General features: G+C 40.4%; 1 protein-coding gene across 4 annotated transcripts in view; it reads right to left on the bottom strand.

Annotated features, from left to right (window-relative positions):
- RBMS1 (RNA binding motif single stranded interacting protein 1) overlaps positions 1-26,512 on the bottom strand; it is a 177,931-nt gene that overhangs the window by 9,541 nt on the left and 141,878 nt on the right. For 2 of the 4 annotated variants that reach the window (XM_061608660.1, XM_061608658.1), the window contains exons 4-9: positions 23,075-23,166; positions 11,314-11,471; positions 9,150-9,229; positions 2,081-2,196; positions 948-997; positions 762-855 (exon numbers count right to left, since the gene is read on the bottom strand). In XM_061608660.1, the coding sequence (XP_061464644.1) occupies positions 762-855; positions 948-997; positions 2,081-2,196; positions 9,150-9,229; positions 11,314-11,471; positions 23,075-23,166 (590 nt within the window). The remainder of the gene's footprint in view (positions 1-761; positions 856-947; positions 998-2,080; positions 2,197-9,149; positions 9,230-11,313; positions 11,472-23,074; positions 23,167-26,512) is intronic. The other 2 variants (XM_061608661.1, XM_061608659.1) reach the window with 1 other exon arrangement.

Raw genomic sequence — 26,512 nt, 5'->3', positions numbered from 1 at the left:
GCTTTAGGAGAAAGACAACAAGAGACTCACAGGGGTAGAGAGTGAGCAGAGTAGAAGGATTCCCCTCCCCCTTTTGACAATCCCCCTATGAAGAGTTTGGGGCTAAACGGTATTGGGGTGAGCTTGTTCACCATCTCCTTTGGTTCTGAGCCCTTGTAGTGGCCTTCCTTGGGCTCAGGGGGATAAATACAAGCTCTCTCCCCTTCAATGCTACATCCATTATGGAGTCTTATGCTGAGTCAAAGGAAAGCAAACAGCAGGCCATTTGCTTCCTTGCAGCCATCCATCTTCCAATGCAGACTGGCTGAGGTCTTGAACCTGTGTAGTGCTCTTTAGAGAAAACTGAAGTGTACATTTTGTTTGACCTGAACCAGTTTTGAGGATTTACCCTGCACATGCAGAAAATGTTATAAGGTGTTAAGCAAGCTGTCTTTCACAGAAGCTTGTTTTGCTATTACTCTTCTCCTTACTGAGAAAATGTTCTGAAGATTCCCAGGGTTCTCTGGAACACAGTTCAATTACCTCTGCCTTAGAAATAAAATTAAGCAGCAGGAGCTTTTATTTCATCATCACCCATCAGTTTCAGTTCTACAGGAAAACAAGAACACTTCACCAGCAAGTTTCTTGTTGGGAATTCATGTAGAATTCACATCAAGGCATTGTGGAATGCAGTATCCAGCCATTTTTGTCATTCTACACACATACAGCCAGAACCAGGAAGGAAAACATAAGAATTTTATCACTCATCTTGAAATGCAGACCTGGTATGTAGAAACTGGAGAAGCAATATATGGCGTAATAGATGTCTGAGTGATCATTCTGTTTGTTGCAATACTGTACGGTGAAGGATAAAACCTAAAAAAAACCCCAAACACATTTATTAATATCTTAAATGGATGCCACAGACTATCTTATATTTATTAATATAAATGTCTGATTGTACATACCCATTTTGTAAAGCAGCTGTAGTTGGATCATAAGTAAGTGTCATTCCAGCCTTTAGGGAAGGGAGAAAATATATAATCAATGAGAAGACAGGTTACCACCCCAAACCAAAACATTAGCACCAGCCCATCTGTCTGAAATAGTCAAAGTTGCTGCACTGCCAGCATAGCCTTATGTTTTGTGAAATTTTGTTGGCACAAGCAATATGCACTAAAGCAACCTGCTTTGGAACTTATTTATTTATTAAAGATTATAGATCCAGGCTTCAGGATCCTCACATGGACATGGAGCTTGAATACACAGACGCTTCTCCATTCAGTGCAACATTAGGACAGTTTTGTTTCCTCTACTGCACTGCATTGTCCACTCTGAAAGTATGCACTGGTGTAACCTTGGAACTCTGGATTGGTCGATGTGCGCGCGCGATATATAATGATTTTATCCATTGTACGAGTTTTATTATTTTTATGTACTCTGCTTGGAAACTTCGGTAATTGAATGGCACATAAATCCATTTTGAGGAGGTGTTGATAAAGACTCAAAAAGAGCCTGCATACACAGAAGGTACAAGAATGCAGTCTAAGAGTTAAATTATGCATAATGGCATGAAAGGGTCTAGTAGGAGCAGCAGCAACCTTATAGAATCTCCTTTCCTAGGGAAATCCACCTGGCTCCAATGTTATTTGCCTTCAGATGCAGGTTAAAACCTGGCTTTTAAAACAAGTCTTCTGGAGTCAGTGAAGCTTACACTTTTTTCTTGATAGGGATGATTTCCTGCTTCACAGTGCCTTTTCTGATTAGATTATAGCATGCTGATTTGGTTATAGTTTGACTATTTATCTTCTGTCTTTGCTGATGTTTTTATTGAGTTTGGGTGTGAGCCACTAAAAATTATTTAAGAAAAGGTGTTTTTTTTTAAAAAAAATAGAAAATAAATATGCTCTTAGAAAGTATTAAATACTTAAAATATTTTAATATGCAGTTAAATATATCAAGTAAACAAGTAGAATGAAGGGTTGTAAAATGCTACTGCACAACACAAGTGGGTGTCAAGGCAGTATATCTTTTTGCAACTATTATTTTCTTAATGCACATACACACACACAACTAACTCAAGGTTGAAAGGAGGACTTACAAGTCTCACCTCGCCTTCTCGGTGCCACGCTCTTCCATTCTGTATATATTTGTTTTGATTCTGTCTCTTTTTTTGTCCTCCGTCTGCAAACTTGCACAACAAAGGTTCTGCAGGAGCTAAAAAATGAAACAAAAAACAAATCTCTTAGGATTAACATACATAATAGTCTCTGGGATTTCAAAACGAATCTTAAAAGTTGCTGCCTATCATATGAAAAGATGTTACTACCATCTTCATGTAGCCAATTTCTCCAAATTAATTTGTATGGAAACCGCAATTGTTATGAGGAATCAAATATTGGGAATTTTTAATCTTTGATTCATCTCAGTGAACCAGAGTTTGGAAAGCCGGCAACAGCAAGGATTCCTGGGAGACAGCCCCTCTGTGACCTCTGAGTACGTATCTTGCAACCCTGAAGGTGTAGACTTCCTGACTCCTATGGAAATTTGGGATTTGTCACCCAGTAAGAATAGGTGCTCCTTTCAAACAAACGAAATGTTTATGATAATCTAAGCCTTTGGAGGAGACAGGATTGCAGTCGTTATCTGGGAATCCCTCAGGGAATGGTTTCTGGAAAAAACAACACATTCCCTGACAGGATTATCCTTAATTCTTTCATTATTCTTATTTATCACGTCCACATCCCCCTGGAGACATTTACATTGGGTTTACTTTGGCGTCAGTTTAGTTAGGAAAAGGTATAAAACATGAGGAGTGAGAAGGGGTGGGCAGTTCCTCTTCTGGAGGGCTCCAACCGCTGCTTTTCTTACCAACGCACGCTAGCATCTTTGGGACAATTTCAGAGCTATGGATTTGGGTGAGAACTTTCAAATCTGGCGCTGGTTACAAAGGGCGGAGCTTTTGCTCATTGGGCTAGATACGAAAGTCTCTCTCTCTCAGCTTGAGGCTTGCAGCAACTCTCCAGGAAAGGTATATGCAACTATCTGGGCCTTTTTCTTTTCTTTTTTCTTTCTTTCTGTGTGGGTGAGCTTAATGTGAAAGTGTTCATAGGGTTAGTCTCTTTGCTTTAGTCTATCCAGTGTTGCTGAATGAATGAATAATAGTTAGAAAGCTGCTCATTGTTAACTGCAATTGTAAACTGCAATATTTTTCCTTGTTTCTTCTCTTAATAAAACCACTCTTTATTTTACTTTCAGTGTGTGTCACTGGGTTAAGGGTAAATTTATACATGCTCTGGGGGTGACGTGCGGGTAACTCCAGCAAAAGATCGCTTGATAGGGGAACTTGCATTTCTAGTGAGCTCTGCTCATGAGGAAGTTCAAGGTCCCTTCGTAACACAATGTTTCGATACACTGGATTGCACCCAGTGTTCCTTATTCACAGTGTACGTTTTTTGCTTTATTTTAGTAGGCAAAGGTGCTCCATAACATCCATATGTGAACGTTCCTCAGTTATTTCAGTGAAGGTCCAGAGTTGCAGAGGGATGGATATACACAGCTGCCCCATTCACTGATTTGATTTGGGAAACCTGATTTCCTATGAGCTCCACAGATGCATCAGATCAGAGAAAAATCTCTAAGCTAAAGGAAAGGTCTGCAGTGCTGAATCAGTTTTGATGTTACGATCCAGAAATGAGCTGGACAAATAGTTCTCACAGAACTTTCCCCTTTTAATAAGCTTCTGGTACTAGATACATTGTAAACCACTTCACACATACACTTTCCATCACTTTATAACTAGCAGTTATTCCAATTCAACTCCATCCAAAAATACTGAGAGAAAAAAAGTTCTACCTCTGGTATTAAAACTGCATTGGCTTATTCATGCATGCACTTACGTGAAAAGTGCATGCGTGCAACAACCCTTACCTGATAGTTCTACTGAAATCAGTGGGGGTTATTTGCAAACATATAGTTTTAGAGTATGGCTGATGCCAGTCACTGAAATGAAACTTAAACCTGTATGGGAAGACCTAGGACTGACATAAAATGGCAATTTCAAGCTACAAGTTCAGTTTTTAGCTACAGGTTTATAGTGCTAGAGGAAGGCCTGGAGGGGGTGTGGCTCCCTGATTAGCCAAGCCAATCAGCTGTGAGTCTGGCTTTTAGAACACTGACAGTTGGTTCTTACTGAGCATGCCCGATGTTATAATAGACGTCAATATTAAATTTCTTTAAATTATTTATAATCAGCCATGCACTTTTTAAAACTTTTAAACTGCAGAAGATGAAGGTCAGAGTATGGGGCAAGGCCAGTAATAGGATTACAGGTACTTTGTGAACATGGCTGATTTTTAATTAATTTCAACAAATGATGAGACTAATGACAGAAAAAAGTCCAACAGGGGTCTGGATTTCCCCCCTCTTGTTTTATACTTTGAACTCTCGATTCTCTCTGAGTGTTTTGGGTATTGCCATGAAAACTTAGAGGGTTAAGCGTTTCTGAGTTTAGGGCTATAACTTTTGTTATAAGGTTTTGTTTTGAAATGAGCTTATGGGAAGCAGCAGAATGGCATGGGGGGTATTTCAATTTAACATTGCTTAATGCAAAAAATCCATGCTGGCTATAGCATACAGCCACTCTTGTGGGTGTATCAAAAAGGGGATTAGATGTGGCAGGTAACAGTAATAGGACATACCATATTTAGTCTCCCCTGCCCTTCTTTACTATATCTGCTCCTGCACCTGGAGTACTGCAGCTTGTTGAGGAGCCAGAAGGTTAAGCCAGTCCGCCCTGCCCCGGAGAGCAACTGTAAAAAATTTGCTACAGCTATAGCTGCTTCCAGGGAGAATCCAGTTGTATGGGATCTTGTTTGTGGATAGCAGCTGTGTTTGTGGTTGAACACAAATGCAACTCATGAATGTATAAAGTGTGATTTATGGTGTGCCTGGGTTTCTTTGTTTGTTATTTTACATTTTTATTTATTTATTGTAGTTTTGAATTTGCATTGACTGTAAGTTTATTATATTTTCTTCTGTATTATTCTGTTCCTTGCTTTGGGGGCCTTGGCCAAAAAGTGATATAAAGATAAACTGGTGATGATGATTAGATGAATTAATGGGGGATAACGCTATCAGTGGCTACTAGTTAAGATGGGGAAGAGCATTACAGCAAAAAATCCTAGTTCCTCATATACACTGATGAGGCCTGAACTGGTGGTAAATGATGATTGGTGGGGAAGAACAGTGGGAGACAGTTGTGGAGCTCAGATGATCCTGCGTTTCCTATAGGCATCTGGTTAGCCAATGCAGGAAACAGGATGTAATCCAAAACATTCAGAGAACACCTGGTTGGGGAAGGCTGCTTTAACGTTATCTTGTAGCTACTATGTGCTGTACCCGAGAGTATGGCCTGAGAATGAAACATTCAGAGTGCTTCAATTAGTGCGCTCCTGGTGATAATGCAATGTATCCATGCCTCTAAGAAATTCTAAAACTGAAGTATCCATATATTTTCAAAACCAGTTGGGCTAGCTACCTTAGGTCTGTTTGCATAAGCATTTCCTGATCTGCTTCCCGCTATCCTGGAGGCCTGACTACCTTTCCTATAAAACTATTCAGCTAAGCTGCACTATGACAACATGCTTTTCTTAAACATATGCTCTTCCACCCACACCTATTCAATGCCATCTTCTGGCTTCTCAGTCCTTATAATGTTTTCCCCACTGAACCTAAATTCAACAATTTACCCTAGTTTCTGTGGGCTGCACATTTAGTTTGTGCATTGTGTGCATTTATCACTTGTCCTTCACCCATGAAAAGCTTTGCTAATGGTACAGATAGATCAGCACCCACCTTTCCTGAACATGGAGTGGTGCAATGCCAAGAAACAGAGGTAAGACCAAACAAGACAGATGATGGGAGCCAGACATCAGGCTCCATAAGCAGAACAAGGTAGGCTAAAGGTAATGTGTATGCACACACATGTAGGTATAAAGGTAAGGAATATGGTGCCACAGAAAGTGGCTTTGATGACCTGAACTGAGGACAAGCTTATGCTGGATAGAACTCTTATTATGGTGGTTACACCGCATAGGCTTCCAAGGGGGAAAATCTGCAAGCGCCAAGTCAACCACAAATAACCAACCATTCAAAATACACTGGGGTTTTTGTCCCATAACATCTGGGAAACTGCTACAGTTCAGTGGCAGAGTGTCTGCTTTGCATGCCGAAAGTCGGCATCTCCAGGTAGGCTGGGAGAAAATGCTACCTGAAACCCTGGAGAGCCACTGGCAGTCAGTTGACAATACTGAGCTAGGTGACCCAAAGGTAGCTTCCTGTGTTCCTATCTGCCAACAGATATAAATTCTCTGCATTTATGACTTTCTGAGTCTCACTCTAGAAGGAGAAGCTCTGTATAACTAGTCAATTCGTTTGGACCTTTAAGCACAAAATTATAGACACATAAAAACAGCAGTCCAACTTAATGCTGGAACCCCTTCTTTGCAATTAAAAACTTGGGTCTACACAGGTTCTTTATATATTAGCAAATACTTATTTTCATGATGGGCAGGGTGGAGAAATTGCCCATAACACATGCAGGGCCTAGGGTAGGGTAGGGTGGGGTGGGGCCAAGAGGGCCATTTGGCCTGGGCTTCAACCGCAAAGGGAGCCTCAAATTTAGACCCTTGTTAATTTTTTTGTCATTTAAGTTTCACAACTTGTTTTTATGTGCTTCAGATCAAGATGTGACACACACTGTCAGCTAGAAAAGCATTTTTTAAATAAAAAATTCAAATTATGTCACACTTTGTTTGGTGCCTTATTTTGTTCTTGTGTGTCACCATTGTTTTATTTTTATTATGGCTAGGGGCCTCACTGGACCTCTGAGAGGGTTTGACCGCATGGACATGTGATAGCCAAGTCTCTTAATGTCAGGGAAACGAAGTGAGGGCCCTACTACAGTATTCACAAGTGCTGAACTTCTTCCTTCCCAGCCCCCCTGAATGAACAGAAAGGGAAACAGAAAGGTAGAGAAACATCTTCAGAGCTACTCATGGGCACCATTTAAAATATGACAGAAACTGCCCTCACCTTCCTGGTGTCCTAGTTTGAACTATTAGCGTTGTCCTTCCTAACAGCGATACTAACTTGAAACCATATTTGTCACTAAGCCTGCTGCTTATTTATATATACCAATTGCCTTCTAAGGACAAGGACGCTGATCAAGGTTAACTCCTTAATAGGAGAACTCACCGTTTCTTAGTATCATAGCAAAGATTCATTTACCTTTCCCCACCAAACCGCATTCTCTTGGTCCGAGTCAGACCCCTCAAACATGGCTGACTGTTTCAGTTAACCCTGCATCTAAGCAACAGGCATTTGTAGTAACATGGAAAAAGAAAACGTACTGAGAGGATCACGGGAAATTCTACACTGGAAGCCCATTTCAAAGGGTGTGTGGCTACCAGCCATACCCTGCAGAGCTAAACAAAAAGCAAGCATGTGATATGGGCCCCAGGATATAGGCTGAAGGCACGTGAGGCCATGACCTTGCTGAAGCTAAGCAAATCTGGGAGATTGCCTGGGAAATTGCATGTATGCTGCCTTGGGTTCCATGATAGAGGAAAGGCAGGATATAGATGATAACAAATAAATATTTATATACTACCTTTACTTAGATTCTTACTTCACCTAAATCCTGCCATGATGTTACTATGTCTCTTTCTTCCTATAGTATACAAGTTTACTATCCCCAAAAAGTGGAAGAGAAGCACTTTTTAATTGGATAGTAAATTTCCCCTCTCACCCTGCTCTTCTCTTCTGGCTCTTTGGTCATATTAATTTAATCCTCTGCTACCTGGCACAGGTTGATAGTGAAAGGTATAAACTCCTGGCTTCAAAAGGGCCCACAGTAAGAAGTGTGATAAATTATCATTAGCTGAAGCTTTCCATAATAAGATGGGTTGGGACTCTCACAGTAAGCAAATGAATAAAAGAAACTGCATTAGCAGCAGGTCCTATGGGTTTTCTAAAAGCTAGTTTTTGCACTGGAAACACAAATTTTAGATTGTGTGTGTGTGGAATTGTAGATTATCAGCTTCATCTGATTCTATATTTGGGTATCAGCTCTTCTAATGAAGGTTCACATACAGTGCTACTGAACAAGCTCACAAACCCACAGGGAAAGGTGACTAATTAAAAACAGAAGCCTTATTTGTTCCCCTCCCTGCACACCTTATTAAGAGCAATGTATAGCAGTTGTGAAGGTGTCTCCCCCAAACCAGAAACTGAGTGTAACATACTCCTTTAAAGCACAGGAATGGTCAAAGTAGCAATGGCCCAAATTCATGTCTTTAGCCTGGCCTCATTTGGTTTTTCAGAAAATGGGATAATGCTTGACTAACGAATGGCTATTCAGCTATCTCAATAGTCTAGGGATGGATAGGGTGACTTGGATGTTCATGCAAAGGTGTATGAAATAATCTTGGGGCTAAAAGCCCTCTAGCACAAAAGGGGAAGGATTCAAGGGGAGGAGAATAAAGAAAGCTTCCTTTTCCTGAAACTTCTCCCTCACAATTCCCCCAAAGGCCTGAACAAGGGTCCTGATCCAGATTAGAACAGATGGTTCCTGTTCAGGGCTCCAGACAATCTGCAACAGGACCCTCGTACTGCTGTTCACACTCCTTTCAGATTTGAGGATGTTGAGCCTCAGCTAACCCAGAATGGACAGGGAGGGGGGAGGCATGAGTTTCAGGCACCTCCGCTGCCAGAGGAAGCAGAGTTGGGAATTGTTGAGTCTGAGCAGGACCTTGCGGGAGGGGGTCAGCCTGCACACCAGCCCGTTCCCACGGGTACCGCACTCTCCGAGGAACAGAGCGCGCCGCCCCCAGCTGATGCAGAAGACTTGTTGGGGGAAGCTCCAGAGACAGTGCCAGCTCCTCCCTTGCCAAGCAGTTCCCAGGAGGATACCAGTGTGGCACAGCCCCCTGATCTTGAGCTTGTTGCTCAGGAGCAGGTGTCTTCCGATGAGCCGTTTACTTGCACCCACGCTTCAGCCTTGTCCTTCCGGCTCTGGACGGGACAGAGGATTACGCAAGTTCCACTTGTATAGTCATGTTACAGGAATCATTAATTTGTAATTTTTCAGAAGAATACAAGAAACCTACCAGAAACTCCTGATGGTGTTTTAATGAATTTTCCATTAAAATGAGCAATCACTGCTTCACATTTTTCTGTTGATTCCATCCTGCGTAAAAGATGAAAAGAGATAACTGTATATTATTAACGTGCACATTTTTGTTACTGATTAGGACACCACAAAGGTTTGTGCACCCCCTTTCTCCCTTTACATGCTGCAACAGAAGAAGAGCCTGTTGGATCAGGCCAGTTGATCTAGTCAGTCCAGCATCCTGTTCTCACAGTGTCCAACCAGATGCCCATGGGAAGCCCACAAGCAGGACCTGAGTGCAAGAACACTCTTCCCTCCTGTGGCTTCCGGCAACTGGTTTTCAGAAGTATACTGCCTCTCTGTCGTGGCAATGCCTTTCCTAGTAGTTTGTTGGGAAATCATAGTTTACGATCACATGCAAACTGGGCCCACTATAGTTTTCTGACAGATAGGGAGTAAACACCACATGAGCGCAAGGCTTATGCATGTGATGTCAAACCATGCTCTGAATGCAAAAGGTCCTAGGTTCAGTCCCTAAGATCTCCATGCATGGCTGGAAAATCTCATGTCTAAAATTCTGGAGAGCTCTGGAGATAGCAGACAATGCTGAACTGGATGCACCAGTGGTCTGACTCAGTATAAAGCTTTCAATGGTTTGGAATTATGCCTAAATGCCTCAGTCTCTCCCTCTCTCTCTGTATAGCACATCTGCATAGGAACTTTTCATGTCCTTACAATGATGCTATAACACTACAGGTTGGGTTTCCTCCTTGTTCTGCTATGCAAAGTATGCTACCCAGCCCCTGCTCCTACACGCTCCATGCAGTGCTTGCACATTTGGCATGTGTGTGAGAAGGCTGTTTTAACTGCAAGTTTGGAAAAGATACATTTGGGGTGAGATTGATGCTTTCCCCCATTCCACATGGTTTCCCCCCCAGTGGTCAGCCTTCACATATCAGGAAAATTAAAGACTGAAAGTAGGCATTCCAATACAAATGTTTTTCTTGTCACAAAGGGCAACCATCTAAAAAGAAAATTCAGTCTGTCATAGCTATCATGTTCTAATACAGTTTTCTTTATTCTGATTAACAGGATTCCTGTGTATGTGTTTACTAATTTAATTCAACACCATACATTACTTCTGGATACAAATGTCAATACCGGGCTTTTAGAATAAAAGGTGGTTAGGACAGTTCGTTGAGAGGTTGCTGCATTGTCTATTGCTTAATTGCACTATTTTAATTTGTTTTATTAATTTATTTTAAGTGGATGTTAAATGTTTTAATCTTGCTAATGGTTTAATCTTATTTTAATGTAGAATTTTGAATGTTTTAATCACATGTATTTATGTTGTTGTAAGCCGCCCTGAGTTCCACTGGAAAAAGGGCGGGGTATAAATAAAGATAATAATAATAATAATGATTATTTCTGAGATTTTATTTTTGCAAGAACCCTCACCAGATCTGAGCTACTATCAACATGCCAAGAATACAGCAGCAATATTAGGGTTGGGATACTAGGCAACAGACTACTGGTTTGATTGCAATCCAATGTTGTTGAATATTCCAAGAAACCAAGATTGCCCTCATGTAAGTGGTGTCTTACCTTTTAATTATAAGGGAGCAATAACATTTTAATTGCACCTTAAAGCAAACGAAGTGTGAGAACCTCTTGTTCTTTGGGAGCCAAGGCCCCACACTCATAACAGCAGTACTCTCCAGCCTGGTGCCCTGCACTGTAACTAACATCAGCCCCAGCCATCATGGCCATGCTGGTTTAGAGGATACATCTGATACTCTGTAGTCACAACCAACTTTAAACACGTATGTTTGTCTTTCACGGTTGCTATATATCTCTTTAATGTTAACAGTAAAAATGCCATTGATAATAAAAAAATGTTTATAGTATTTGTAGTTAGCTCAGTTCTCTATTACAGTACCAACAGATGTGCATTACACATGTTTGAACATTATTTGACCAGTTAGTATTTTGGTTAAATGACCAATTGTAGCATTTTTGTTTTGAGGTCCTTTTCGCCATAAGGTTTGGTATGTTTTCCACTGCTAAGCGTCTACATTTTACTTGAACCATCATTGTTATGGAAATAATATTCATGAAACACAACATATCAAAAGTGATATAAAAGACAGCTACCACAGTACCTTGCAAAACCAACCCCACGACTTGTGCCATTAGAATCACGAAGTATTCTTGTAGAGATAACTTGTCCAAAGGGTTTCAGCATATTCTCTAGCTCTTGCTCATCCATTGAAAGTGGCAAATTGGAAATATATAGATTAGTTGGGTCCTGCTCTTGTTGCTGAAAAAGCAATCAAAAATTAACATTAACTTTCAGAAGAATACTGGAAATTTTGAACATAAAATTGTATCCATGAGACTTACTCTCTTGTGGAAGTCTCCACAATAAAGTGTTTCCAACAATTGTCTAGGCTGCAACCAATAAACATGTAATTCTGAAGTCACTAAGCAGCAGCCTCTCAAGACTTCACTGGGAGATCAATGAAACTCTTCTAGAGAAATGGCTATGGCCAAAATATATGATTACATCTGTTCACGTAGCATTCACAACATGAAACCCTTCCTCTGACAACGTAAGCCATGACTATCTCTACAATTACATACATAGGGGGAAATGAAATTAAAAATCTGTATTTGCTGGACAATGGAAGGCCTATTGTCATGCTGGATCCCCCCATCTCCCCAAATTGTCCCAATTGTCAGAGTTAATGAATCTGGTTCACATGAAAGTCTGAGACAGAACATGGCCACATTTGTGGCCGCCTTCCTAAATTTTGCATTTAAAAGTGATTTGGGAGGAACACCCACCCTGTGTTCAGAGTTGGTCAAAATCCATTACTTGGGTTCAAACATTCTGGTGTGCAAGCAGGAGACACTTCCGCTCATAAGTTTTTTGTTGCCAATTTCACCTCCAGAATCTCATTCTAGTATTTTGCAGGTCTTCTTTGCTCCCTAGAGGAGTTTGAACTCACATATGACAGCAAGACAGTGAGAGATACAGACAGTGCACACACCATTAGAATCTCTCTTTCTGTTTCCTGAAGGTGCCTTCCATATTCATGTATGCCATCTCATTCTCTTTTTGTCAGGGTAGACTAAGAAAATATTGGCTCCATTTAAACATTATATAGAGATGCAGATTATGAATTCACCTGTGGTATCTGAATAGTACATGCACTTCAACTATTTCATACAAAGCTTTAACAAATCTAAGTGAGGGTAACTTCCATACATGATCAAGCTCTGAATCCATTTAGCAAAGAGACATGAGCTGCATGTGCTTCTCCTCAAAAGGTGAGACAATTAAACTAAATACAGGATACAAAATTATTCAGATTTCATAGGTTTCATCTCAGCAATTTGAAGCAGATCCTGTCTAGTAAAAATAAAAGCACAGCAGCAGCACTTTTAAATGCTTAGCAATCATGAAGTTCACTGGAAGATGCCTTGCTGCCTGTGCAGTGACGTACACAAATTCATCTGGCAGCAACACAGCAGTGGGCTTCCCCATGGTGGCATGACCCCCCCCGATACAACAGGTACCAACAACACTTTGTTTCTGTTGCCTTTTAAAGACCTATCTTTTGTCTATAGGAGTTCTCAGATCACCGATGACAGCTTTTAACTGATCTCTGCGCTGCACTGTGGATATTTTATGATATCTTACAACACTGTTGTTTTATTGCTGTTTTCAAATACTAATTTGAGATTTTTTAGAAATGTTTTAAAATAAATAAATAAAAGACACCTGCACCTTATAGGAGGAGATCTCCTATACTGGGCTTTTGCTATTTAAAATAAAAAAAAAAGGAAGAAGGTAACTTAGAATGTTGGCTTTGCAGTCCTTAGAAATAATTCAAAGGGGGAAAAAAGCTTTAAATAAATAATTCACTCATTTGTTTTTCCTCAAACATAACCAACCAAGGCTGGTTTCAAGTTTGTATTTTATATGTATGCATGTTATTCTTCCTTAGGTACTTGAGGCATTATTTAATAAGCATAACACTATGTTCAGCATTTATTAGGACATTAGAATAGCCAGCCATAAGCATCCACTTCAGCAGGAAAAAAAAAGTAGTAACTGAAGGTCCTACATGGTGTAAAACTCCAGTCATCATCTGAAACAAATTAACAAAAACTCCCTGCGTGAGTGGAACTGTTCCTAACATGCAACGGGAGGGGGAAGCCCCAACAACTTGGCAGCATGATGAGACATCTGTTTTCTGTTGCTCTGCAAAGAGCCGCAGCTAATAGACAGCCATTCAGAAAACATGTGACTGGGGACTGCTTACAGTATGGAAGGCCCTTTGGCAAAAGAGATTAAATCCTGGTTGGCCTGCCTTTCCATGGGAGCAGGGTTCAGGTGTATCACTGAAGATGCACCTACTGTTAAAAGTTAACTTTGTAGATTTAGCTACGGTAGTGCCAGTTCTTTCTTGGACCCATTCAGCACATTTAAATAAGTTTAACAAGGCATCCATATATGGCAAAATGTCACTGCTTGATTTCTAGTTGGGAACAACCACTGAAGAAAGTCTGTTTAAAAACAACAACAAACCACACTAGCTAGCTAATTATCTGGGTCCTTGCTTCTCAAAAATACTGCAGTTACTGTTTTTATTCATTGATCACAAGGAACTATTTAAAGGTACTTTGTTACGATGAACACTGTAGTAATGCTAATAGCAGGGTTAATTGTTTAATCATATGGTTTTTGTTTTCATGCACATCCCATGTGTCCTTTTAAACAACTATACTAAGCATGACCCTGAAATAATTGTGCTGCAAGACTGCTTAGAATACAGAGCTAACTCCTGAAATCACAATCTCTATAATTAGAAGCTCCTTTTTTTCTTGAACAAGTTTCAGGACTAACTTTTTTTTAAAGAATGCATTTAGCTTGGACTGGTGCCGTATATTACTTGTATTGTACAATACGTGCACAAAATGGTAAAAAAAATAATTAATCAGCTGGGGCCAGAAGCATTATAGTTACAGCAGAATTCATGTACTGTATACATTCATATGAATAAATTGCAGCCACCATGCATATAACTCCCTGGAGTTTGAGGTCTGTGGCTGAATTCTTCATTCATATTTACACATTTGTAGAGCCAGGTTATGATACAAAGCTAGGCTTTTGTTGTTGTTGTTATTGTGGAGCCCATTCTCTGCCAAGGAATTCTCTGCCAAGGAAAATTGGCTGTGTAGTCTCTCCTATACAGCTTTTGAAGACAGAAGGTCATACGCAAGAGTAAACCCACTGAAATCAATGGATCTCACCGTAGTGATGACTAACATAGCAATCCAACTCAGGGGAAGCCAGTGTAAGTTGTGCTGGAGCAAGAGAAGCCGGCGTAAAGTTCCATCGCATCCAACTGCCATTCAAGAGACTCTAGGTTGGCTGACACCAGCTCAGCTGGGAGCTGCATTCAGGGACAAGAAAGTAAAAGCCTGCTCTCCCAAATACCCCTACGGGGAGTAAGCCCTCTCCATTGACTTCTGTTGCAATTATTTTCTCAGACTGACCTTTTTCCTGGTGTAACTTTTGCCTGGATTGGGACCTGCAGGGGAACTCCAAACAGGGCTAAGGCCCCTTACCTCAGCCCCTCCCTGACATGCCCCTTTTTCAGGGCTTACACTGGTTCCATTTGCCAGTCACGGCTGAGCTGAGGGACTTACACCAGCTGAGCCTGGACTGAGCTGGAGATCCGCCACATCCATCTCCCTTCAGCCTGGTGTAAATGCAAGTTGGATTGCACAATAACTTTATATACTATTGATTTCAGTGGGTGTACTCTAAATATGACTAAATCTGGACTCAGCTCAATCTGATTGCTGGCATATAAATTTTTTTAAACCAACTTGGTATTTTAAAAACAACTGTTGGTTTCACAACATTTGTTATGTTTTTATACTTGTAAACGGCTTTGCATTCTTTTTGTTCTGCAGAAAAGCTGTGACCTCCCCCAAAGGTTCAGGAGAATTAATAGGGCTTATTACAGATTTCTTTAAAAGGCTGTATTAGTGGAAGCTCTTGGTATGCTGGGAGCACCGAAGCAATATCCCAATCTGTGGGAGTGCATCACTCCAGCTCTCTCTGTGAAAACTGTAGAGTGAGAGAAGGAAATTAGTAGCTGGTCATCATTTATTGATCTGAATTTTTATCCTGCCCTTTGCAGCTTAAACTCCCCTCATAAAATAAATGTTGAATATAGAATATAAAAGAACAAATCAGTGTTTCTTCCCTCCACTATTCTAAGATTAAAATCCTCTCTCTAGAGCATGCCTAGTGCCTCTAAGGACACATCTGCATATGGTTTGCTGGTTTAAGAACTTTGCTGTGCTGCTTTTTTGATTATTTAGTATTAGGCAGCACATCCTTGAAACCAACCTAAGCACACCAAACTTCTCCAATACTTCTATTACTTTAAGTGATCAAAAGCCTATCAGTTTGTTAACATGGCAACAGAATTATTTGCTTCCTCCCTTCTCAAGGAATGCAAACTCTGGTTGTCTGTCTAGTAGGCTGCCAAAGTGACGATTAGTGAAAGGGGCCAGGGGGGAATCCATGATAGCTTCATAGGAAAGGGTGACGAGAACTAGGCTGAGAGGAAGGACATCTCAGCTCCCCTCCTCCATCATTTAAACTATAGAGGGAAATTCTACTTTTCAAATTAAACATTCTCTTAGTGAGAACAAATCAGGCTGAGGGCATGAACCCCATAAAATGTTTCCTTAAAGCCCAATTCTCTCTCTCCACCTTTAAGCCAGCCTTGGCCTGTTGAGCAGTACACTTCAACAATCCTCACTCTTTGAGGATTTCGAGGGGAGGGTATCTCAAACAATCAATATTTTTCTGATACATTTCTTAATGGTAGACACCCTCTCCTGCTTTGGGCTCTCTGTCATTTCAGTATGGAGATCCATCAACTAGTTTGCCGATATAGGGAACTCGATTGCCAGCATCAAGATAGTTACAGTTGCACAAGTTATTACAAAATAGCCCTTTTTTGCACATCTTTCGTTGCTTTAATTGTTATTTTAAAATAATTTTTACTGCATAATCGTATACATGTCTACTCAGAAGTCATTCTCATTGAGTTCCATGGGGCTTGCTCCCAGTTAAGTGGGTACAGGACCGCAGCTTTAATGTGAACCAAGTAACAACTAATTAGAAAAAGTGGGAAATTAAAAACAACACAACATACATCTTGTATATCTGGTAAAATATAAAAATGCCAACAGAAGGAAAGTTAATATTGCATGGAAACACTTTCTTTAGGAATGGCAGACACCATTCTTCTTCACAGAACTAGCTTGACTTGGAATGAGAGGAAAAAAGTGCCATGTATATCATATTTGCTTGGGTGGAATACAGTAGGGTTCAGTATGTTACTTGCTTCAGAGCATGGAATATACATAGGTACTGAAAAGAAATGATGCTCGTGTAATCCTTTCAAACCCTTGCCAATTGAGGAAACATTGCCCCAGTCCCAGGGATCTGAGTACTATAGGAAGAAATGCATGAAGCAGCCCTCACTAATGTCAGAGTCTTTGGCACATTAGTGCATTTATGATCAAACTGTTCCTCAGCTTGCAAATATCACTGACCATCATAATCTAGTACTGTAGACAAGTCTTAACCCTGGAGCATTAACCCAAGATCCCTCCATTCAATTTCATTGTGGGATTTTCAGCACTGCTGCTGGAAAGCCTCATTAAAACAGAAAAATTGTGTGCCTTTCATACTATTCTTATATCTATGTATGTAACACAAAAGACAGTATTTGATTCCTGATTACAGTAGCATTCAAACAAGACAAGCAGCATGGCTGAAAGGAGCCTTTATTTCTTGGCAGACCATGGTACAAGAGCATATTTGAGAAAATGTTAAACAGGGTTTCTTTTTAATTCATGAGAATGGAGACATTCTTAAGTGCCTTTTGGACAAGAGGACAATCCTTTGTATGAAGATGTTCAGGGCTTTGTTAAGAAAACAATGCAATGAGACCTATTAGAAGCTCTAGATCTCTTCCATTAACCTTATTTGAGGGGGCCACAACAAGCCAAGAGTTCTAATTAAATTACATTAATTGTTTTATGGACATGTATGATAGGCAAGTACAATCAGCTGTATAGGTCTTCAGACCCTATTTTAACATCACATTGAGATCACAGAAGCAAAATGGGTCTGGGGATGGGCAGACACACCAACACTATAGAGGTACATGTTTGCAAGGGTATTTAAGTTCACGCCAATAGGAAGCCAAGAAACCAAGCAGTAGTCCCAAGTCAAGAACTCTAAAAACAAAGAAACGTGGCTCTACCGTCCACATGTTACAAAATGCATGGCTAAATGCAGACTAAAATCAGGAAATTAGTCTACCAGAAGACACAAGCAACATAGGAACAGGACAGAAGCTGCTAGGTTTCCATAGGTAAGACTACTTACATCTGTAGACCATATAATAAATATTTTGTTTATAAAAGCACATATACATATTTTAAGAAAACTGCACAGCAAACCCAGATATTAAGACACAGCATTAATAGTCTTTATTAAAAACAGCAAACTGTTTTGTTTAAGAGCAAGCACTTGGACAGAGCAACTCGGGGGAAGGTGGCGTAAGTTGTGCTGGAGCAAGAGAAACCGGCGATCCAATTGCCATTCAGGAGTCTCTGGGTTGGATGAACACTGGCTCAGCTGGGAGCTCTGCGCAGGAAGGAGAAAGTAAAAGCCTGCTCTCCCAAATACCCCTATAGGGGAGTAAGCCCTCTCCATTGACTTCTATTGCAATTATTTTCTTAGAATGACTTTTGCTTGGATTGGGACCTGCAGGAGCGCTCTGAAGAAGAGATGGATGTGTCCTAAGTCCCCTCACCTCAGCCCCTCCCCTAACACCCCCCAACACCCCCCTTTTTGGGGCCTTATGCTGGTTCCACTTGTGCCAGTTTTGGCTGGGTCCCAGCTGAGCTGGGCTGCTGGGGTAACTGAGCCAGGACCCAGCCAGCTCAACTGGAGATCTGCCGCATCCAAAGCCCCTAAACCCAGGGTAATTGCAAGTTGGATTGCGCCCTAAGCTGTTATTTCACATTTATGTAACAGTGTTGCCTAACTGCCTATCCTCAAAGTCCTAACACTGTAAGTTATAGTCCCTTCCATTACACAAATAATTTAATCAAATCTATGGTGTGGTGTAGTGGTTAAGGTGTTGGACTACAACCTGGGAGACCAGGGCTCGAATCCCCACACAGTCATGAAGCTCACTGGGTGACCTTGGGCCAGTCACTGCCTCTCAGCCTCAGAGGGAGGCAATGGTAAACCCCCTCTGAATATCGCTTACCATGAAAACCCTATTCATAGAGTCGCCATAAGTCGGGATCGACTTGAAGGCAGTACATCATCATCATGGGGTAAAACTAATTTGTTTCTTGATGCAGGGTAGTAAACATAGTGCTAAGTCTGAAGGCATCTTCCCATGATACCTTTTTTAAGGTGTACATCTAAGAAAAACACACACTCAAAACACTGAAGTGCTAATGTACGAAATCGGTGTTTGAAAACAGATGCATCATTCTAGTACATTCAAGACAGCAGGGATTGGGTATGGATCCCTTGGGTGTGCCCTCTATGGGCAAACTTGGGCTTGTTGCATTGTAATGTGTGGAAACAGCCCTGATTAAAAAATACTTTAATAACAAAGAACAACCTCACTCAATAGGTGAGCAGTATATTTAGAAATTTATATTTAAAATGTTAGCCTAATTTGGTTGGGAACAGTTGTGCACTGCTGATGAAAAAAATAAAGACAGAAGTTAAAAAATGTTTGATACCACTAAAACACCCAGGGTATGGTCTAAAGGCCCATGAGGTCATCACCTTGCTGAAGCTAAGCCAGTATGGTCAGTGTCTGGAAGGGAGACCTCCTGGGAATCACAGGTATGATGCCTTGAGTTCCATGAAGGAAGAAAGGTCAAATATAAATGTAGTAAAAATAAATATTTCCAAAGCTTGTTTTGGTAAGCAAGAAACACTAAAAGTTCTCATGTTGCCCACCATGTTTGCTTACATGACAGTCCACTTCTCTTGCACATCACAGTGATCTAATCAATGTAGTTAGCATATTCAAAAAGTGAGATCATCTCCACACACAAGATACTTGATTCATCATTAGTATTAGTCTACACACGTGCACACACACAAAATGCTACCTGAATTAGATTTTACCATCTTTGGCTGGGTTCTTATATCAAGTCACTGTTTTGGGAGCTGCAGCAGTGTTGTCTGTCCCATGCCAGTTCCTCATCACACCAGTGCCAACACTCTGAAAACTTGGATAATAGTGGGGGGGGGGTAGTGGGGATAAGCTGCATTATGGGATCACCTTGCATGGTCCAGGAGAGAACAGAGTTGCTTATGTTTTTATACCACTTAGATATCTTAAGAACCCAGTCTCAGAGGCACACTGTTATTTAATACATAGAGCATTCAAAGATTTGTGCCATAAAGCTGAACTGATTGCAGTGTTCTCACTGAGGAGGTAAATGTGTGTCTGGTTTATACCGCTTGAGACTGCAGATGTGAGTTTACATTACTGAATGTTCCTCCATACTAAAAGTCCCTTATCATAGCACACTAGATGTCAAGGATATGTTCTAAGTTAGCCTTTTCTGTGACATGCTAGCTTTCTATGTGAGATGGTTTTAAAAAGCGAGCAAGCAAAGGAGCACTGAATCTTGTGAGCTTCTATCTGCAGTGGTTCAAACCTCACACAGGTTTATCCTCTCAGTAAGATTAGGCCCAAGCCACTATATTGTCTAGAAATGTGATCTCTGCATGCCAGAAACAAGATGACGTATCTACTTTGCTAACTCTATACATAATTTCCCCTCTCTTCCCTTTGCTGACAGCAACTCTATTCATGCTAAATACTATGGAATGAGTTGTTCATCACTGATCAAAAGTAATAAGAGTGATCAAAATGTAGCCATCACATTTGCCACTAAAATTGAATTATATAGCGTGCACACCCTTGTTACCTTTTCATCTCACGCACCACATGAACACTACATATTGTTTAAATTATACATATTCATATGCTACTTTATACTTAGACACTACATATACAATGGATATACTTGAATTCTAACAATCTTACATACATGGAGATAGTGATAGTAAAAATAAATTGCCTACATTTTTTAATTTATTGGAGGGCAGGCAGACCCTGATTCCACACACACACACTCACTTCACAGCAATGTTGCTTTTTCAGATTTCTATCATATATTTTCAACTTCAGTCTGAAAGGAGACTTAAGGACATACAAAACACACAGTTGTTTTTAAACGCATTGCTACCCAAATTCACATGAAGGGGAGGGGGCTCATTACCACTGGAGACAAATGTGCAATATTTCTTGTTTCTGTTTAGTGTGCGCCTCTCAGCATCATGTGCATAGATATTAAATATTATGACACCACTATTAACACAGAGACCCACAGAACAACCATAATCCAGTAAGAGCAAGTGTACATGCATGTGATACAATGTGCATTAAGTAATAAACATATGGTTTTTATTTGCTGTCCTGGAACTAATCCAAGGACGTTTCATGTTATTAGCTTCACTGTTCCTCAGTTGAGAAACGGGGGGGGGGGAAGAGTCTAAGCTGAAAAAGCTACCCTGGTTTACACAATACTCAAGTACAGGCAGAATTGACACTATAGGAGTGCCAGATATGTTTCAAGTTTAATAATTCTAAAGGTCTCTCGTGTTATTTAATCACTTGAATATTTTAAATAGCCCAGAGTTTTCAAACTTGGAAGGATGACTTTTAAAGAATGACTGCAAAGTATATGCACAAGACGTGGATTACTTTCATTTTACAACATTGCCCATTTGCCCCTCTCCCCATATGTCCCTTCCTTTGTACAGTTCACTAGTTTTATGAGAGTATGACATACAAATAAAGGCTACTTGAACTGGACTATTCTGACTACAAAGATTCACACTCATCGACCATTTTCCATTTATTTCACTTTATATGACACAGATGCAAAAAGGTAAATAATGAATTACCATTGGGAAGAAAATATGCTATACAAAAATATAATTTTTCTGCTACAACCAGTTCAAAATTTTCCAGGAAATGACGGGGCTTTCTATTTAATGGAATTCGGATTTTGAAGGAAGCTTGCTTTTTTCCACGTGTTCTTCAATTATTTTGGTAATCAAGAGTGGCCTTTCTCTTAATTTACATGCATTCTGATGCAACCTTTAGCCTTTGTAAGATGGAAGGATTTGCAGTATTTCTTGGGTTGACTTGGGTTTTATCAGATTACATTTCCTTTGATGGCTGAAGAGGCCAATTCTAGATTAGTGGGACCTGACAAAACACCACAGCTTATTTTATAGTGAATGGAATACACCTGATATTTCCCTTTTTACACTCAGTTCCTATAGCTCCAAAACAGGTCAATTCCTTGTCAGGTTCCATGTGCCAAACCACAGTCTGTGATGGTTGGAGTATCTTTTATTTACAAGAATTTGCCACTCATTATAAGATTTATTTATTTAGTTAGTTTATTTGTATGCCACTTTCATCACCAGGTGACCTCAAAGCGGCTTCCACAGCAAGAACAAAACAGTATTATAAAAATAAATCAGAACATAATAACAACAACAAAACTACAATAGTATCAATAAATAGCACCACAAAATATCACAAAACAGGCTCAAATCTCAAATCAATCTAGTCATCTAGAATCTTTATACTGGAAAACTATATGACCACAGAGCTTTGGTTGTCCTACTGAAGAACTTGATCCTTTTGTTTCTATCTTACATATTATGCACGTACCCAAATCAACTTTAAGAGGAGGATGAGGATGGGTAAACACTAGTCATCTTGCCAAAAAGATATGGATGCAGCATAAACAGCAGAGTTGAAAACTGTGAACACAACCCTTTTCTTTTGAAAAATAGGAACAGTCCATGCTTCATTGTCATAGCAAGCCGTTGAGAATATGTGCTTGACAGATCAATAATTTTTGTCTTGATGGTTAGCTTGGTATTACAAGTGGTATCTGTAACACAATGTTGCAATATGGAGTGCTGCTATTGCTAGAAGTCAGCCAGCCAGCCATGCCCTCCTCCAAGATACGCCATTCCATTCCTCCTCTCACCTGCTCTTCTGTTTTCCCTACCACCAAATGAGCATTCTGTGGCCACTGCACATGCTTTGTCTATATTGGGCTGTTTGGAGGTTTCACACCCCCCATCTCAGTTTTTTTCCCCTAAACGTTTTTTTTGTACTTCTGCAAAACCTGGGGTCCTCCCTCCCTCCTCTGCATGGTTCTGCTGTTCTGGCTACAAAAGCAACAGCACTTATGCCTGAAAACTAGAAACAGAAGAAATGGTTCCAGGTATGCTCTGTAAGTCTGCCAAAAGTGATGAATACTTCCTGAGGACAGTATTCAGTTATCTTCAAGTTATCACTGTAGATCCATGGTAAGAAAATCTAACCATCCTAAGGAGAGTACTGTCAAAAGTCATCCTTGGTGACTCTTTTGCCCCATGGACATTGTTCTTAAAAAAAAAAACCCTATCATGATGGAGCACTTCAAGTACACATGAGAAGGTCCATTATACAGATTTCATGCCAGCTGTATGCATGCCAGAATCTGTTATCGCCAGAGCATAGGTCAGGGATAAGGAATCTGTGGCCCTCCAGAGGTTGCTGGACTACAACGCCTATCATGCCCAGCCAGCACAGCCAACAGTCAGAGATGATGGGGTGGGGTTAGAGTCCAACAACACCTGGAGGGTCACAGTTTTATGTGGTTACTCTTTCAGTGGTCAATGTACATTTATCTTACCTTTGCCATCTGTGCTTGGACTCCAGTGGCCTTCAGAGCAGATACTGCTTTTTGAGCTGCAGCTGGACTGTCAAAGTCTACAAAACCATAACCTGAAATTTAAAGCATAGCTTATTTATTGGGTAGGAAAAGCTGAAATATTCACTTTCCATTTCACCTGAAATCTCAGGAGCGGCTGCTCATAACATACACACTTCATTTGAATACCGACTTACCCAATCAATGCTGGTAAGTGGGGATTTGAAGCTGGCTCTCCCATATCCTAGCTCTCTTTTAAACTAAGTTTATTGTGTTTGCCTAAGAAATTTGTTTTGCATCTTAAAAGTTGTTCACACATAATTATATAGGTCTTAAAGTTATTCTACCTTCACTTAACATTAATTTGGATTGTGGAGGTAAGGACAAATGGATGGGCATCTTTTAAGAGCTGGTTTGGAATAAAAAGTTCCTCTCTTAACAAGCTTGAAACATACTTCTTTTGTGTTATGTGCATTCTCCCTTGCCTTTCCTCCACTCCTCATGTGCCAACTTTGGTGCTGTGTTCCTGGAAATGCTACATCGAAATGGGGAACTGTGGTTTAATGTTGGTTTCCTAATGAGGGTCTGAATGTTTGGTCTGCAGTCCTAGTTAGCAAAACAAACATTAAACCACAATTGCCATTACATCTGCCATTTCTATATTATATAAATATAAGCTATAGTTTAACAGATAACAGGATTGAAGCACCAAAAGTCAGTATGCAATTCAAGGTGGTGAGGAGGAAGTCTGGTTTTGATGCTCATTTCCAGATGAATAAACCATTATATCTGCTTAAAGAGGACCATGTATTTCTATGCCATAGGCTCATTTATATGTGACAAATTCCCTGTATTAACAAAAAAAGGTAGCAGTCAATGGCTCATAGTGGAGTACCTAATTACATACTAGGTTCAAGACACTTTAGCTTGTGAGGAAATTCACAGTGTCTATGAAAACACCCCCTGTACAGTCTTCCTTAGCTTCCAGGAGGCATTTGATGTCTGTCATTATGAGTTTTAATTTATTAAGACTATAGATTGCATTTTGATTTTAATGTTATTGTCGATTGTGTATCATATTTTATATTGTTATTGTACATCAACCTGGAGATGCTTGATGACAGGTCGTATATAAATATTATGATTATTATTATATTATCATTATAGCAGAAATGTTGGACATCCTCTGCTCATTTTCTGGGATGTTTTCTGGCTACAGATCACAAGGGATAGCAAGCAGCAATAATTAACACTGCTGGCTACCAGTGATGTAGGGTTTCTGGAGAAATTTGGATTAGATTTTTTTTACAGGAAAAAAGTTTCAAATACCTAAATCAATTGGATGTAGAAGTTGACTTCTATCTTGTAAATAAAAACTACAGTGCGTCAGTTTTACATTCCAGATACGTATCTCAAATGTTTACCCAATAGTCAGAACTATTTGAATGCAAAATTTGATTAAGGGGAGGGGAGTCAATAAAGCATTTTTATAAACAATTAAAAAATGGGAAAGCTTTATTTAGAAATTCCTTTTATTACAATGGGTGGTATCAACAAATTAGTTCTATTAGTGCAAGGATTTTCCTTTGCACAATAGAACTTCCCCTCCTCCCCTTCTCCCTGTGCACCCTCCCCAAATCTGCTCCAGAGAGTTGGGAGAATCTCCAGAACAGATAAAGGGGTAGTGAGGGAGGAAGAGAGGGAGGTAAAGTTCCACTGCAGAGCCAGAAGTCCTTGCGCTAACAGAACTGCTTTGCTGGATATTACCCAATACTTGTACATATATTAAGTTCTACTTAAATTCATTGCTTATGTTTTATTTTCTTAAGAAAAATGAAGATACTATGTTGTATCCAATGGTGCCCTTCAGCAAATGAAAAGTCTTTCCCATTCATGGAAGAGTATTTCATCCAACAGATGCCTCTGCTAATGGAAGAGAAGAGGCAGTTTTTGCTGTTTCCACCTTCCTCTTGCAGCTTCCTTCCATACTGTTCTGGAGGGTCCCCCAACCTTCGGGAGCAGAGAAGGGGGAGGGAAATTGGCAAATATTCTCTCCTTCCCACCAAAACATTTGTACGAAGCATAAAAAACTGAAACATGTTGCTTGCATAAGTATTCAAGCCCCACCAATAATATTTGGTAGAGCCACATTTTGCTGCAGTAACAGCTTTAAGTCTTTTGCGGTGGGTATGTACCAGCGTTCCACACAGTGTCAGAGGGATTTTGGCCCATTCTTCTGGGCAGATTCACTCCAGGTTGTTCAGGTTGGTTGGATGTTGCTTATAGTCTGCAATTTTCATAGAGGGGCACAGATTCTCAATGGGATTGAGATCAGGACTTTGACTGGGCCACCATAGGACATTCACCTTTTTGTTCTTGAGCCACTCCAGTGTTGCTTTGGCCTTGTGCTTGGGATCATTGCCTGCTGAAAAGTGAATTTCCTCCCAAGCTTCAGTTTTTCAGTGGACTGAAGCAGGTTTTCTTGCAGCATTTCCCTGTAGTTTGCTCCATCCATTCTTCCTTCGATTTTAACGACATGACCAGTTCCTGCTGAAGAGAAGCCTCACCACAGCATGATGCTGCCACCAGCATACTTCACTGTAGGGATGGTGTGTCTAGAGGCATGGGCAGTGTTAGGTTTGCGCCACACATAGCCCTTTGAGTTTTGGCCAAAAAGCTCTATCTTGGCCTCATCTGACCACAAAAACTTTTCCCACATTGCAGCTGCGGCACTCTCATGCTTTCTGGCAAACTCTAGACATATTTTCAGATGGTACTTTTTGAGTAAGGGCTTCTATCTTGCCACCTTCCCATACAAGCCAGTGTTATGCAGAGCTCTCGATATGGTTGACTGGTGCACCATTACTCCACTCCCAGCCACTGAACTCTGTAGCTCCTTCAAAGTGATGGTTGGCCTATCTGTGGCTTCTCTCACAAGTCTACTCCTTGGTCGAGCACTGAGTTTTGAGGGACGGCCTTTTCTTGGCAGTGCCTGGGTGGTGTGATGCAGCGTCTACTTCCTGATTATTGCTCTAACTGTGCTCACTGGGATATCCAAACAACTTGATATTAGTTTGTACCCTTTTCCTAATCTATGCATTTGTATTACATTATCTCTCACTTCTGTAGAATGCTCTTTGGTCTTCATTTTCATTTCAGATCCACAGCCTGAAGGATCATTGGATCCTTCAACAGTGGGGGTTAATGTCACAGCAACTTTAATGGTTCACAGGTGGAGGCCAATGGTAAAGTAACTGTGTCCCTAATAGGGCAATTTCTTCCATCTGTGTAAACTGGGAGCTTCCATAGCACAGGGGTCGAATACTTACTCATATTTCAGTTTTTTATGTTTCTTACACGCATTTCCCAACATAAAACCAATGTCACCTTGCAGTAATTGATTTTGAGTCTCAGTGTTTC

This window comes from Rhineura floridana, chromosome 2 (genome assembly GCF_030035675.1).
Source record: "Rhineura floridana isolate rRhiFlo1 chromosome 2, rRhiFlo1.hap2, whole genome shotgun sequence".
Lineage (NCBI taxonomy): Eukaryota > Metazoa > Chordata > Lepidosauria > Squamata > Rhineuridae > Rhineura > Rhineura floridana.
The sequence above is the reverse complement of the archived record's forward strand: the minus strand, read 5'-3'. Positions and strand labels throughout refer to the sequence as shown.